Source organism: Taudactylus pleione, unplaced genomic scaffold (genome assembly GCF_031769625.1).
Source record: "Taudactylus pleione unplaced genomic scaffold, aTauple2 ptg000513l, whole genome shotgun sequence".
In the NCBI taxonomy this organism is placed as follows: Eukaryota; Metazoa; Chordata; class Amphibia; order Anura; family Myobatrachidae; genus Taudactylus; species Taudactylus pleione.
In genome coordinates this window covers 3,857,768-3,875,084 of record NW_028284915.1, presented here as the reverse complement: position 1 = coordinate 3,875,084, position 17,317 = coordinate 3,857,768, and the positions used below count along the sequence as shown (strand labels likewise).

At 43.1% G+C, this 17,317-nt stretch overlaps 1 protein-coding gene across 4 annotated transcripts in view; it reads left to right on the top strand.

Annotated features, from left to right (window-relative positions):
• The window catches only part of KLHL2 (kelch like family member 2), a 166,532-nt gene that overhangs the window by 110,982 nt on the left and 38,233 nt on the right, over positions 1–17,317 (top strand). For all 4 annotated transcript variants that reach the window (XM_088450296.1, XM_088450299.1, XM_088450297.1 and 1 more), the window contains one exon: positions 15,747–15,864. In XM_088450296.1, the coding sequence (XP_088306422.1) occupies positions 15,747–15,864 (118 nt within the window). The remainder of the gene's footprint in view (positions 1–15,746; positions 15,865–17,317) is intronic.

The following is a 17,317-nucleotide window of genomic DNA, read 5'->3' as shown; positions in this document are numbered from 1 at the left end:
CGGATGAACGTTTAGATGAAGCCAAAATGTCAAAAAAGTTCTGTAATGAGTCGGGGGTAACATTATCCTGTCTTACATTTATAGATACTGTATACTTTCAATTGCATTTTTATACAACCAGAAATAATCAGAAATTATGTCACAAAGTTCTAAAAGTTTATAAACCCAGTCTCATGTGGAGAGCAATTATAGTATAATAAGCCTAGTAGAGTTACATGATTATTCAACAAAACATGATTTAGTAGCATGTTGAACACCAGCCATTAGGTGGTTAATTTGCATCAGACTGTCTGTTTTGGGACTTGTAGTTCCACAAGGGATTCTCTCCAGCACTAAGACTGTGTGTATACTTTTCATTTACTACATTTGGGACTTGTAGTTCCACGTTTTCTCCTCCAGTTTTGAGACTGTGTACATGTTATTCATTTGAACATTATATTGCATCCTATAAGGAACTTATGATGCGGTCATGTCAGTACATATATATATATATATATATATATATATATATATATATTAGTATTTTTTAGGGCTCTAAGAAGCTATGGACGAAATTCAATTACAGGTTATAAGTTCTCACTGGTGAAAAAGGGAGGTATCCATGGGCTTTATCACTTGAGGCTATTCATTTAACCTCCTTTTTTTACCCGACAGCTTGTTAATGGCCATTAACTGAACGTGTTAATGGGCTTTAACACACAGAATCCGTGAAAACTTCATTGATTTGGGCGTTAAGTGGCTACGATCACCTGATCACAGCACACTTTTATCAGGGATCAGGAGACCCGAAAAAAATCCCGGATAATCAGGGCTAATTGAATAGGGTCTGGCATTCAGTTAGCACCTGTTAACTTAAAGGGTCTAATTGAATTTTCCCCTAACAGTTAATAATGTTTTAAAGTTCATTTTTTATACATTAACTGTGTTTCTATACTATTATTAAATTTATACCATTTATCTATTAACTGTATAGGTATTTTTGTATGTCTTACCGCCTTACCAGTGTTAATCTTCTGTGTAAAAATATTTTCTCCTTCATCCACTAGGGGACACTGGAGTTCAAGACAGTGGGGTATAGACGGTGGTAGAGTAGAGCCTGGCACTTTAAAAAAATCTAGAAGTGTGACTGGCTCCTCCCCCTCTATGCCCCATCAGCCCCAGTTTTTAGAATGTGCCCGAGAGAGCCGGAAGCACATCAGGCTGTCTCCAGCCTTTTTTGAGTATAATTTATTTTATTTTTTTAGAGCTTTTTATTTAAAGCATTGAGGACAGGCAGACTGTTTACTGTGGCAGTCTGCCTGCTACGTGGGAGCCGCCGGGAGGGCACCACACGGCTACTGCAGCCTGTGTCCGGTGACCCTGATGGGGGACTTTAAACAGAGTCATCGGACTCCATGAGGACCCGACACAACTGAAACCGGTTCGTGTCCGGGTTTCCTCATTTGCCCCCCAGCCCAGCAACCCGGCCGCAGCAGTTTGTAAGTATATCCCACCACTCCTGACTAGCTGGAGCGGTGGGCCAAAACGCTGGGCTTAGGGACAGCGCGTGCTGCGCGCTTGTCATACACAGCTCCTTCCAACCTGCCACGTGGTGGTGTCGGAGCTGCTGACGAGACCCGCCGCTGCACTCAACAGTCAGCATCAGGGTCTCTGGCTTATTCCTAGCCATCACCCTCTTAATTGAAGGAGGGGATGGAGTGCGGCCCCTGCTACATCAAAAGCGCGGTGATGCCGCGGCGGTCACTGAGGACTACTGCTCCTCCCTCCTCTATATAGGAGTTGTAATGCTGGGTGAGTAGATCACACAGTAATGACAGACGCCGCACTGCTGCTCATTAGGCTGCTCTTGTTGAGAAAACAGCGCTGACAGGCGAGGTCCCGCCATCTGCCACAAGCAGTGTAAGGTGCCGGCTTCGGAAGCCAGACGAGTCCCTCTACAGGAGGCAGTGCAGCGCTGACAAGCAGCGCGGTCCTTGGCCCCTGCGCAGAGTAGGCTGCTCTTGTTGAGAACAAGGGCTCCAACTTATAAATAAGTGGAGATGAGCCTTACAGTGCGCACGCGCATATATAAAAGCCGGTATTATGGAAAGGGCGCGTCATTCATGTTAACGGCGCCATCTATAGTCTGGCCCGTGCTCTCCCTCATCTGAGAGCAGCGCGGTTCTACCAGTGCTCGCTTCAGCAGATAGATTAGCTCTATAGCAAAAGGGCTTTAATGTTATAACTAACCAGCAGCTCTCCTCTAATGTACAAAGGAGGAGACGCCGCCCTATGCTTTTTAGTGGCTGGGCTGACAAACGGAGCGGTGTCATCCCACAGCCCCCGGACGGGCACTTAGTACTTCAGCGGCGGCATGGCTTCCTCCACTAACGTGTAGCAGCCTGCTTTTGGGGGTGTTTTCCTGTTAGCGCAGCAGCACACACATTCTCTGCATTAGTCCCCCCGCGAAGAGGCACCCGGACGGAGTGCTGTGCAGACAGCCGCCTGCATGAGGGAAAGCACATTAAGTGTAATGGTTAGCGTTACTGCCTCACAGCACTGAGGTTATGGGTTCAGTTCCCGCTACGGCCCTAACTGTGTGGAGTTTGTATATTCTCCCTGTACTTGCGTGGGTTTCCTACGGGTACTCCGGTTTCCTCCCACACTCCAGCAGCCGCCTCCCGTTTTCCCTCTTTCGGGCTGCCCTAACAGCAGGGATTATTAGCGTGGGTCTCCTACGCGCCACCCTCCCCCTCCTACGCTGGGAATGCTGAAGCGCAAAAGGTAGGGGATGCCTGTCACTGTTTGACAGGAGTAGTGCTAGCTATAGTAGATAGCTGGTTGCTAGCAGTATGGGTACTAGCCCAATACCCTTTCTGCTTAACACCGCATTATGCGGTTATGAAAGTAAATGACTGGTATTACCCCCTGTCAGGCTTCCCCTTGGTTCTATACAAAGGGTGCATAGCTTAATCTAATTGCTTGTGAAGGCTTCCTCAGGGTGCACTAGCTACCCTGCCTAAATGAACATTGTTTTACATTGGCTCACCTTAGTCACTGTTCTGGTGCTGCTGCCAGAATTTATGGTTATAGCATACCCTTAACCCAGGGTTAGCAGATTATTGCGTCACATACCCAGGTTATGGCTCACCTTATAGAGGGGCAGTACTCTTCCCATGCATATATGTGGCAGCACATATACTAACTTATAGGCTGGTCTTTAAAAACTGCTAGTTCTCACCAGCCTTCTGTGTTTACCTTAGAAGGTATGCATATGTGCATCTATGTAGATTATATTTTAGGTGCTCCATTCAGCAGCACATACAAGAGGAAGTTAGTTACTGCCGGTGTGGGGGTTGGCATTACTGCCTCACAGCATGGAGGTTGTCTTTTTGATTCCCGCTTTTAAAGTAAGTAACCAGTAACAGAAGGGTCCCAGGATAGTCTGGGATAGCACGCTGCTAAAATATCCTGCTTCCTATGCCGTAGCAGAATGACGACCACAGGCGGCACATGAGCAGTTCCCCTGCGTGGAGGTAAGCCACATGTATGTATGTATTTGTATTTTATACTAAGCCCTGCTTTAAAATATATACATGTCTGGAGTGAATTTTGTCTTGTGGCTCAATTCCTTCCATAGCTCTACTATTACTCATGTTCTATTTTCAAAATATTATCGTCACCTACTAATCTTGTATGTAGGTATGCATGTTTGGAGATAAATATCTATCGCTTCTTATCCTTACCATATAGGTAGAGGTAGGATCTGTTATCAGTTTTATGTTACATAGCATAGTTTAAAAGATCTGCGATTGGAGGCTGGACTCTCCTGATGTGGTAGTTAATACAATAACTCCGCTTTACACCATCTGTCCCTAAGGTTTTGTATGTGGGTATATACCTATATTCCACAGATGGGAAGCCGCCTGGGATTACCAATAGCTGTCAGCTTTATCCATATATATATATTAATGGTGGCTCTATAGACTAGAGTCAAGTTCTGCAGCTTACATAATGATAGTCGCAATTCCCTAAGGCATTGCTTCTATTATGAACCCTATACATGACTGGGGCCTTCTTGTATGTACATGTGTATATATATATATATATATATCATATGTACTTTAATCCTCCTGGGGTTATAGTTCTGTTCTTGTCAGTCCCTATCTATGACGCCCCCCTTTAGGGTGATCTATGATTATTTTCAACTTTGCACTTGGTAGCAAACTTATAAGACACTAAGAAGGCGGGATATTGGTGTGTGTGTGTATATATATGTATATATATATATATATAGCATGCTGATCTCCTGAGGCAGGACATGTATAGATATGGCATGCTGATCTCCCCGTGCAGGAGTCTGACAAGTAAACTTGCTGTGTGGGCACTACTCTTCCTTTCAAAGAGATTGCTTTCTCATGCAACTATGTTGTCTGTGTGTATGTGTGTGTATATATACTGATATATTCCCATTCCTGGTATGAATATTTTCTAATAATTGGAAAAACCTGGTTTTTAACCCTATTGGGGTTATCACTACAGATATATCCCTTCTTTTCTGGGGATAACGAACGCACTGTCTATGTACAGGTATCCTTCTCCGTATAGACTCCATATTATTGTCTTGTCACATATCTCAATACATGAGTGTCTAAAGGGCCCCTAGGTACACTCTATCTGTACATAGAGCATCCAGGTTCTATTCCATCCTCAAGGCTTCATTTGTTAAATTAAATGAAGACCTAGGGCCACCCGCTGATATAGGCAGGGTCAGGCCTGGATTGTATTAGATTTGTGGGCATAATACACACTTCACCATTATAAGTGTTAATGTACTGATACTTACACGAGCAGACCGTTTTCTGTTTTATGAAAAGTTTCTATATGGATACACATCCCTAATATAACCAGCTCAGGTGCAGAGTACTGTTGTACAACCTTCTTGTCTCCACTAACATTTTGCTAGTTTATACAGTGTTTTCTACCTCAACATCTCCAGGCTGAAGTCCGGGCTGTAGAGCATAGGGTCTTAGCCCACTGAAGCTACTCCCTATACATGATGGGGCAGGTTGCTGTGAGATGGAAAAGGTCAGTGACATTCTACATAGCGTCCAGAGGGCTTTTGGACGCTCATAGGTAAGCGGGCTTACCCCACTAATGCCCAACCTGACATGGCATAGCCGTTATTCTCTCTTATGCACCCTAGTGGTGGTCCTAGCAGCCATCCGCTCTGTTAATCAGTTGGCTCTACATTTTAGAGCTTCCCTGGTGCTTAGTTTTAACATTGAGATTAGTGACACTATTCTACTAGAATCTGTTGACTGGTACCTGACTGGTACTTTCAGGGTTGTCCTAGTGCTCTAGCCTTGCTGTATGGAATGCTTCCCTATATTGGTAGCTCTCCCTGGGTGGCTGTTGCATACGTGCTCTTTAACTGCTAGGGTATCCTGTGTGTTTCAGAATATGTTCAGGCCAGCAGTTGGTACTGACTATGCACTTCTATCATGTTGGGAATTGTCTGTTGTTTTGGAGTTTGTGGCTGTGATTTTCTTTTCAGCTGCAGGTGTTCAGTCGTTGTTTTCTACTCTGTTTTCGGAGTGGGGTTCTGCTGTCTGACCCTCTGAAGGTATTGTAATCTCAATCCTCTAGATGCTGCCTCTGCTTCGTCCCCAGTGTGATCTCCACTCATGGGAGACTTCTATGGTCTTTTCCTTCTGCTGGTTTACAACTTTGTAGTAGTTGGACCTCCAGAATGGTTGATGGTGACTGTTCGGCCTTGACTTTTACCTCCCTGCAAACTCTTTGTTAGGAGTCTGTGGACAGGATCAGCTCTGTTTCTGTAGATTGGTATCGTTATACTTGTATCTATATGATTATGTCCAACAGTGCTGGTTTTCTACTATCTGCGACTGTTGCAGTTTCCTGTTTCCGAATCTGGTACGGTTTTCTCGAATTTTGTTCTCGGGTTACTGCCCTTCTCACATGGATTCTGGTTGGAGCTCTCTGCTCCCAATAGTCTGGCTTGGTCTGTTTTCAGCTGAGTTTACAGTGTTCTGATGCTTCTCACCTGAGGGTGTTTTCTCGCTAGCCACTTATTCCATTCTATTTACGCTGTAAGTTGTGGAATTTCTGTGTCTGTTCCGCTTGGAGTTCTGATTGTCTCCTGGCTCACTACACTTGATCCTCCGCTCTTGCCATCCGTTGAACCTCTGGTTCTTGGCGGTCCCTGTTTCTGTTGGCCAAAGGGTCGGCATGTTCTCCGCGCTTCCCACCCAGGAGGTTGGCTTTGGGACGTCCCCACTGTCTTGAACTCCAGTGTCCCCTAGTGGATGAAGGAGAAAACAGTATTTTGGTACTTACCGATAAATCCCTTTCTCCGATTCCACAGGGGACACTGGACGCCCGCCCAGCGCTGCGTACCTACCAGTTGTTTGGTTCCTTCTATGGTTGTGTGACTGCATAATTCCCTGCAGTGGTTTCCTCTGTTCTCCTTCAGTCGGTCTTGTTCCGTTCTGTGGTCTTCTCCTTCTCCTTGTTTTCCTGTTGTCCTCCGTCTCCTCTCGGGCTCAGTTCTTAAACTGGGGCTGATGGGGCATAGAGGGGGAGGAGCCAGTCACACTTCTAGATTTTTTTAAAGTGCCAGGCTCTACTCTACCACCGTCTATACCCCACTGTCTTGAACTCCAGTGTCCCCTGTGGAATCGGAGAAAGGGATTTATCGGTAAGTACCAAAATCCTGTTTTTTGATATATTCTTATAAGCGCAGCTCCATTTTTCAATTTGTTACACTAGACCCGGGACAGGTACTGGGTCTGCTGAGCAGCCCTGGCAGTCCCCCTGTGCGCGCAGTATCAAAAGGGGCATGGCCTCGCCTCACGGGGCGAGTCACGGGGGGCCTCACCTCGCTACTGCCCCCGCCGGGAGACGGAGCTGCTTGGCCGGGGTTTGACAGCGGACCGGCCCATCTGGCATTTTCCAGAAGTGCCAGATGGGCAGTCCAGCCCTGCACTAGACCAACAATTTAAATGTTTGATAGCGTAAGTGAAATTATTAAATTTTTTATTTTCCAACTGATACTTTGCTGATATGACGGATGAATATGTTTGATAGCAAGAAGCTGAAATACTGATCACTCATATGAGTGTTTAAGTTGTTTCTTTGTAATATTGTTCTCATGGGTGTTTACATTACATATGGTAACAGTCACTACTTCAATGCGTGTATAGTATTTAGTACTATAATAATGTGACCACATGTTTGTTTTTGTTTAATATATTCTTATGGTTATCACTATTACAAAACATATGTTTTACCAAGACGTGGAGTGTATTAAAGCATGTCTTTTCTCTCTTTCTAACAAAGGAAATAATTGCCAATAACGCATTTTGCTGGCATCTGTAAACTACATTTTGCTTGATCTTTTCTTTCTACTAAAATACTATGATGATGATATTATCATTGAAGAATTTTGTTTCTAGGTTGTAATATCTGTATTTAATGGAAACCATTAAAATATTGCAAGTCTGACTAATGGTATTCATGATGTTTTCTTTACAGTTTAGACTACGACAAAACAAAAAATAAAATTAAAGCTGGCCACGCACATGGCGATCTGCACACAATCAGCCGATGTGTACGATTTCCCTTGAAACTCTCCCCGTCAGCTCTGCACACGATCTCCACATGATCTGCACACAATTTGGTGTCCAATCTTCCTGTAGTCAGACTTTCACAGTGCATGGTGTATTAGATTGTCAGATCTGCCCTACTGCACGGCAGATCTGACTATGCGATGTGCGACCAGCGGGGACGCACATCGCATCGTGAGTGGGGACTCACGATTTACTGAGGATTTGGCTTCACTTTTTCCACATGTTATGTTACAGCCTTATTCCAAAATGGAATAAATTTATTTTTGTCCTCAAAATTCTACGCACAAAATCCCATAATGACAACGTGTAAAAAGTTATTTTGAGATTTTTGCAAATTTAATTTAAAAAAAAAACAAAGAAATTACATGTACATAAGTATTCATGGCCTTTGCCATGAAGCTCCAAATTGAGCTCAGGTGCAGCCTGTTTCCACTGATCATCGTTGAGATGTTCCTACAGCTTAATTGGAGTCCACCTGTGGTAAATTCAGTTGATTGCACATGGTTTTGAAAGGCATACACCTGTCTATATAAGGTCCCACACTTGACAGTGCATGTCAGAGCACAAACCAAGCATGAAGTCTAAGAAATTGTCTGTAGATCTCAGAGACAGGATTGTCTCGAGGCACAAATCTGGGGAAGGGTACAGAAAAATATCTGCTGCTTTGAAGGTCCCAATGAGCACAGTGGCCTCCATCATCCGTAAATGGAAGAAGTTCAGAACCACCAGGACTCTTCCTAGAGTTGACCGGCCGTCTAAACTGAGCGATCGGGGGAGAAGGGCCCTAGTCAGGGAGCTGACCAAGAACCCGATGGTCACTCTGTCAGAGCTACAGCATTCCTCTGTGGAGAGAGGAGACCTTCCAGAAGGACAACCATCTCTGCAGCAATCCACCAATCAGGCCTGAATGGTAGAGTGGCCAGACCGAAGCCACTCCTTAGTAAAAAGCACATGGCAGCCCACCTGGAGTTTGCCAAAATGCACCTGAAGGACTCCCTGGTCTGAAGAGACAAAGATTGAACTCTTTGGCGTGAATGTCAGGCGTTCTATTTAGAGGAAGCCAGGCACCGCTCATCACCAGGCCAATACCACCCTACAGTGAAGCATGGTGGTGGGTGGTGGAAGCATCATGCTGTGGGGATTTTTTTTTCAGAGGCAGGAACTGGGAGACTAGTCAGGATAGAGTGAAATATGAATGCAGCAATGTATGGACATCCTGGATGAAAACCTGCTCCAGAGCGCTCTTGACCTCAGACTGGGGTGACTGTTCATCTTTCAGCAGGACAACGCCCTAAGCACACAGCCAAGATATCAAAGGAGTGGCTTCAGGTCATCTCCGTGAATGTCCTTGAGTGGCCCAGCCAGTGCCCAGACTTGAATCCAATTGAACATCTCTGGAGAGATCTGATAATGTCTGTACACCGACGCTTCCCATCCAACCTGATGGAGCTTGAGAAGTGCTGCAAAGAGAAATGGGCGAAACTGCCCAAAGATAGGTGTGCCAAGCTTGTGGCATCATATTCAAAAAGACTTGAGGCTGTATTTGCTGCCAAAGTATTGAGCAAAGGTTGTGAATACTTATGTACATGTGATTTCTTAGTTGTTTTTTTTATTAAATTTGCAAAAATCTAAAAAAAATCTTTTTACACGTTGTCATTATGAGGTATTGTGTGTGGAATTTTGAGGACAAAAATGAATTTATTCCATTTTGAAATAAAGCTGTAACATAACAAAATGTGGAAAAAGAAGCGTTGTGAATACTTTCCGGATGCATTGTACTTTACACTAACATCTTAACACCCACTGGCATTAATTACATGTGTTTACTGGCATTTGGGTACCGGGTCTAGGGGTAGATTGGTTTATCTACAAGGGCATGTAGTATTCTAAAAAAAAAAGATTTTTAAAAATGTGTGTTTTGAAGTCTTTCAAAAAGGTTAGACAAAATGTATTTATTGTTTTCTGAAAACTTCTCCAGCACTTTTCTCAACCAAATTATTGGTTTTTTTTAGAACAATTTTTAATTTTTATTGAAAATACAGTAAATGGAGGTGCCAAAGCTGTTCCTTCTGCTTTATGATATTGTGCACTTATTGTGTTCTAGTTGTGTCTGATATATGTACATACATATGACAAGACTGTTGATTTCTAGTGGAGCACAATGGGTCTGGTCAGACATGGGCAGATCCGTGTTCTAAGTGGTATAGTTTGTGAATGTATTTGCAAAATATGTAAATAAGCCCTCTGCTCATGGCCGTAACTAGGGATGTGCAACCTGTGCTGTGTCACAGGGCCCTGGAGGTGGCACGGTCGCTGCCACATGGCTGTAGCCCCTCAGCCCGGCGCAAAACCAGAGGGGGGCGCGATCAGTGTGCTCGCTCCCCCACCTCAGGCAGAGGAGATTGCTGTGGCTGCTGCTTAGCAGCCGCTAGCGATCTCCCACGTGCTGGGCTGCTGCGAGGGAGGGAGGGGGGGGGCGACGCCAGCCGTCTGTAAGCCCAGGCCCGGGTAAAGTGTACCCGCTCTCCCCCCCTCTTGGCGCCCCTGGATGGGTGCACTTACACACAGCAGCCAATTAGTAGCACACTGGTCCAGGGTCTTGGTACAAGTACAATAATCCTCACCTAGTTTTATTTGCAGCATAAAGATAAAACTTAAACCTCCTTCTCACAACACAACCATATTAGCACAGTACTAATCATAGTGTGTCTCAACAGGCCTGCTGCCTGTTCCCAAGGTAGTGTTCGAGCGAGATTAGCAACTGCCCCACTTTATATCAGCCTCTCACAGGTGCTCTGACAATCAGTTACCTATTAGCTTCTGTCCACCAGATAGAAGCCAGGATCTAGAGCACACACCGCTCCCATTTACACCTTTTCCTGTGGTTTTATAACACTATTCATACATTTCCCCAAGTGTTTATATGCAGCACATACAGTGTAATGGTTAGCATTACTGCCTCACAGCACTGAGGTCGTTGGTTCGATACCCACTACGGCCCTAACTGTGTGGAGTTTGTATATTCTCCCTGTGCTTGTGTGGGTTTCCTACGGGTACTCCGGTTTCCTCCAACACTCCAAAAATACACTGGTAGGTTAATTGGCTCCTAACAAAATTACCTCTAGTGTGTATGTGTGTGAGCATGTGATAGGGAATATAGATTGTAAGCTCCACTGGGGAAGGGATGGATGTGAATGGCTGAATATTCTCTGTAAAGCCCTGCGGAATATGGTTGCGCTATATAAATAACTGGTAATTATAATATGCGCTATCCTACTAAGTTTCTGAAGTGACTCCACCAATAGCAGCTTATTTTGTGGTGCAGCATTGGAACCTTTACACACAACTGTGCTCATCATACATGTATGGCAAGCATTTAAAGGTGCCTTTTGAAGACCTCAGATTTAATTCTATGGCCCGTATTAAATTTGAAGCGTTAAGTCCGGATCCCCCTTAAGTTACTGCTGATGATGTCATTATTGGTTATTTTGTTTTTACCCCGTATTCAATTTGAAAGACTTTCCGCCTAGGCAGAAAGTCAATACAATGTAATAGGCGGTAAAGTATCGCCTATGATTGGCAGGTGGAAAAAAGTGCAGAATTGGGGTTTTGGGGTGCAACATTTCGGGAACCCCCCTGCAGCCTTCAGGCAGTCCCCCAAAGGTAATCTGTGTCAAAAGATGTTTTAAAAAAACTTAAGGTCACCCCAAAAATAGACTTTGAAAAAGGGGGCGAAAAAAAAATATGTTGGGGTACAAAGTTAAAAACTAGCGAACTTGACTCTGGGGGGGGGTCCCCAAGTGTGCCCCAAGTGTTTTTTTGATTGCAGGTGTTTGCGGCAGGTGGATTTTTCAACTTCACTTTTTCAACTTTAAATATACTGACCCCCATTTTCAAGTACCCCAAATTTGCTGGGATAAGTTATTTTCTGGAAAAAATACTCCTAAATACTATTCTGCACCACGTATAGAAAAACGCTATTTAGCAGCTATTGAGCCCATTTAAAAACACAAAATACCTTCAGCAAGCTAAATCTGGGGGTACCATAGTGAACCCCCATGTCAGAGCATTTGGGGGGTGAGAGGCTGATTTCCCCAAAAATGACAGTACTTTCCGCTAGTTACAGTATAGCCAGTTGCCGTTTACGCGTACTATCAAATTGAATACGGGGTAAAGCGTGCAAGCGCGCAATAATTTAACGCCTACAAAACAGGCGAAGTTGGCGTTAAGTCCGGGCCGCGTTAACTTAATGCGGCTCGGCTCAAATTGAATACGGCTCTATGCATGTTATAGTTGGCACCACATGAAATGGGAAACCAATCTGCTCCCTTCCCCAATAAGTGTTTCCTGACCAGGATAGATGTGATTTAGTAGAGCATATCTATTTTACTAGGTGACAGCTCTTGTTTTTTTTTTGGGGGGGGGGGACTTTTTCTTTTGTGTTGATCAAGTTGCTGCATAGTAGGTCATTTTTTATTGTAATTTACATTCTATTCTTCAATTATTCAAAGTTTGTTAGATAATAATTACTTTATTCATTGCAGCAGTATCCAACATTTTTTTGTAAAAGTTCTAACAAGAATGGATAAAAATCTACATTTGTAAACCAGTGCATTTGGCCTCCCTCAATAAGGTGCAGCAGGACGTACACAGAGACTTTGACACCCAGACTGGCTAATTTTTATATTCTGTTTGCCTGAAGTGGCAGCAATGGATGATCCTTCATGGACCAGCCGTGATGGCCTAAAACCTTTTTAATATCTGTTTTGCACCCGTGTGTAGCTAGATTGGACATAGATAGTACTATGCATAAATGTTTACCTCCAGCTATAGAACCAACTTTTATGTATTTATTTATATCCCCTAATTGGTACCAAGGTGATTTGCCGTCATTGTTACTATTTTTCTGCTGTATGTAAATAAAGCTGTTTTCTATATACCTATTTGCAGGGCTGGACAAAACCAGGCCGCCTGGTCACCATGGTCGACTAGAAAATGTGTACAGGCGACCAAACTTTTAGTGCCAGCTCCAGCAGTAAATCTCATCTGCGGCCACCAGATGACAGACAGATGGCAGGCTAGTACTTTTTATTTCTCCTCACCACCCACTAGGATCAGAGTCTAGAATATACTGGTAGAGAAGAAAGTACTGTGTCCTGTGCTCTCCCCACCATGTAACGTAGTCCGTGATGGTGGAGTTACTTGGAAGATACAATCTCTTTCAACGTCATGCAATATGGTTATGGTGTTCTGCTGCACTGCAGCTTCAGCACTGTGCCTAACGTAGCCTGCTATCGGGACTTCATCCTCTCTCCATCAGCTCTGGGTGGTCTTTAGGACATATTTTTCACGTATTGCTGAATATGATCTAGGTTATTTTGCAGTAATTCCACTGTATATTAAATATAGTACAGGACAATTACATTTAACTAACCTTTGCATTTTCCAATACAAGAACAACTGCAAAATCTCTGTAAGCCATCTATAAATGTGTTTTATTTCCACTGCAGGTATAATGTGCAGGATACTGAGTGGTATACCCTTTGCTAAATATTAATTAGCATTCATCCCTAATGAGTAGCAGAGTCACACGCTGGCCATTATTAGGTTGCTCTCTAATATTCTGAGACATTGCTCGAGGCCTTTATATGTTTATTTCCAGGAGGATACAGGAAACCTTTAAGTCTAGGATTTCATATGGAATATATAATAGCAATGATTTTCAAATTATCACATTATCAATCAGGGGATATGTATTAAAAAGCAAACTGAGGTGGACGTCACCTTTTTAATAGTGCACACAAAGGAATTTTCAGAAGTAAAGATAATCCGTATCAGAAGCGCTGTCAATCCCATCACATTTATTTAAATTATTAGCACATTTTTAAAATACAAAAACTTTTACAATTCACACAGCTGGTGTATTTATAAAAAGATCATAAATTATAAGCACACAATAAATATAGGACTGTCACAATATCTTTCTTTGTTTTTCTTCTTTGAATTTACAGAAGGTACTGTATACTTTTTGGTTTTTGTAAATGTAGTAACTACAGACAGAAAATGGATGAAATGTTAATAACTTTCTAATTAATTGTGAGAAACAGCCAGTTTTTGTGCTTGCCATTGTCTGCAAATAATCATTGGTACATACATATTAGTCCAGTACAGCTGTATTATAGGCAGTGGAACCAGAGCTGCCTGCCATTCTCCCCATGGCGCAGCACATGCGTTCTCCAGAAAACTGCATATGCCCATTGCCCTGCATTTTATTCGGCCCATGAACACTGTAAGCACAAGTCAGATGCAACACTTCATATATTGTATTTTAATAAAAATACTCCAAGAAGAATATGTTGTGTGGTACTATTATTGGTTTGGCACAGAGGGTAGCATTGCATTACAAGCAGCAGTCATTACATATGATATAAAGATCTGTACATGATAAATGATTGTTGTTACCTAACATGACTGGTAAGTGCCAGTACAGAGAACAGCTCGGAGCTGCAGCAAATACTGGCAAAAGGGGAGCTGTATTGTTAATGTGAATCTATTACTAATTATTGTGTGACTGCTTTTACTGCAGATATTTCATAATAGACTTCAGGCTAGATTTACCCATTACTGCTGGTATAGCCAGCCTAATGGTAATGGGTGCTGAATACAGAGGAAAAGGCAAGGTCAGGACTTTTCTAGTATAAAAAATACATGTCACCTTCCAGTATGCTTTGTGAAAGGAATAAGAAATATTTAAGACTGCTACTTTCTGGTTAAACACCGTAAGGGATATAGTTGACATCACAGTAACTATTGCATGTTTTCTGAGTAGTTTTATAGTAGTCGCTGCAAAATGAGAGATATTTACAGTGACAATGTGGGAAATCGATGAATATCAGTAGTATGGGAGATCTGATCACTGTATATTAGATTTATGGTAGAGGATTTTTCCTAGTATATACTGTAGAAGACCTATTGTCAAAATGGGTTGGGTATGGGATGCAGGCGGTCAGAATTCCGACACTGGCATCTCAACAGGGTTAGGATACCGACACTTGTCAGTCCGTATCCTAACCCTCTCCCTAATCTAACCCTCTCCCTACCCCAACCCTCCCTCCCCGGTGCCTGAACCTAACCTGCCCGCTCCCCACACCCTAAACTTAACCCTCCCCCCTTAGTACCTAACCCCAAACTTCCCCTAGTGTCTAACCCCTAACTGTTCCCCTAACCCCATTTCTTACCTTCGGGATTCCGGCGCCAACATTCTAAGCGCTGGTATCCCGACTGTCGCGATATTGACCGTGTCCCATCAAAATATACTTTGTAATATCTCTTTGTTATTTTTATTTTGTAGAAAGGTTTACATTTCATTTAGAATTAATTATTTTATTTGTCTTTCTTTAGCTAGATTTTGGAAGAGGAGAGGTTTCAGTTAGTGACTAAACCAACTCATGGGCAGCAATAGCATCAGTTACACTTAAAGGTTATGGTAAACTAAATATCTAACATTCTATGCTCCATCAGCACTATAAATAAAGAGGCGAGTGGATGGAGGTGTTATTATGTTTAGAAGAACGCAGGATATTACAGTTAAAGATAAATTATTAGAACACGAATTGGATACAGCACTTTTATCCACAATATATATCATTAAATAGACTACCAACATTTAAAATAACATTGTTATGATCCCTAGGTCATAACACCTAAACCCATTAAAAAAAATAGTAATTATTCAGACAATTGTTACATAATACCTTCTTCCACTCGACCCTTCAAATGTTTGTACTTGGCAGAATGTTTCTAGAGCAGTCAAGAAGGCAGGTCTCCAAGTTACAGTACGTCGCGGATATCTCAGGCATTGCTGCCCTATGAATTCTGAAAATAGACTGAATGCTGTCTTGTCATATCTTATCTATAGATTGTTGATTTTGTGCAAACTGTTATATAGAGAGATGCGCTCTAAAAATAATATATAAATATCTGCGTGTATCAGAGAAGTACATATTATTTGAGTGGAAAAGCAATGTTGTGTGTACAGTTACTGATGGCATAGTTAGTTTGTATGATAAGCAGCCTGAGAGAAGTTTGTAATTGCATCACATTCTTTCTTTGCAGTTAATGGTTGTGGTTGGAGGTCAGGCCCCTAAGGCCATCCGCAGTGTGGAGTGCTATGATTTCAAAGAGGAACAGTGGCACCAAGTGGCTGAATTGCCATCAAGAAGATGCAGATCAGGTTTGTTCATCTTTACACCACAGTCCAATGTACAATGAACCTCAGCGTATCTTAAATCTCAATTGTTTTACTTATGTCATTGATTTCTAAGGTGTGATAGTGTTGTGCAGCAATGGATAGTGGGGAAAACCTAGGCATACAATGTAGAAAAAAAAATTATCAGACAGAAACACCAGGGTAGGGAGAACCCTATTCATAAGAGAACTTACATTCTAGTGGGAAAAGGGTAGGGCTGAGACAAAAGAATCAAATATGACCCAGAGGGGAGACTGTGACATTTGTGAAAGTAATGGTCATTGTGAGTAGTAAATGTTGGAAGTAGTATAGGTGTGTACCACTATGAGTAGTAAATGTTAGGAGTAGTGTAGGTGTGAGGGTGTACCACTATGAGTAGTACATTTTGGAAGTAGTTTAGGTGTGAGGGTGTACCATTGTGAGTAGTAAATATTAGGAGTAGTGTAGGTGTGAGAGTGTACCACTATGAGTAGTAAATGTTAGGAGTAGTGTAGGTGTGAGAGTGTACCATTGTGAGTAGTAAATGTGGGAGTGGGTTAGGTGTAAGAGTGTACCATTGTGAGCAGTAAATGTTAGGTGTAGTGTAGGTGTGAGGGTGTACTATTGTTTGTAGTAAATGTGGGATTGGGTAAGGTGTGAGAGTCAACCATCGTGAGTAGTAGATTAGGAATAAGGTGGTACTTTTGTGAGTAGTTAATATGGAAGCGGGGTAGATGTGTGGGGGTACAAGTTTGAGTAAGGTAGATGTACCAGTGTGATTAGTATAGGTGGGACTATAGAAGGTGTGAGGTGTACACACGTGTGAGTAGCGTTGGAGTGATCCTGTACTAGTGTGAGTAGTTTAGATGGGAGTAAAGCAGATGTAGGGGGTGTTACTAGTATTAGATGTGAGAGGATACCATTGTAAGTTGTATAGCTTGAACTTGAAATTGGTTAGGTGTGAGGGGTGCACCTGTGTGGGGAGAGTATAGTACGTGTTTTGGTGTTGTAGTGTGTGTCGGGCAGGTATGATAGAATACCAATGTTAGTAGTATATCTGGAAGTTTGTAGGCGTGAGAGGTGTACCAGTGTGAGCAGGGGCTGGCTGGCAACTTTTAGCCTGGGGGGCAAATGCATGCAGACGGTCCTGGCAGAGGAGTAGCTTGTAGCCAGGGTGCCCGAAGAACGTGCGTGCTACGGCGCCCCCCCCCCCCCTCAAATGTTTCAGGGAGGAGGCGGGTCCATATGGGATTAATGTAAGGTAAAAATAAAGATTAGGGGCAGCCCCCTGTCGTAGTGCCCATATGCAGTGCCCCCGTGTGCCACAGGAGAGAACACCCTTATGCAGACCTCCAGTAGTGCCCCCAGTAGTGATCCCCCCCTATGCAGTGCCCCTTGTGCCCCCAGTAGTAATCCACCCCCCTGGTAGTGCCCCCAGTAGTAATCCCCCCCCTGGTAG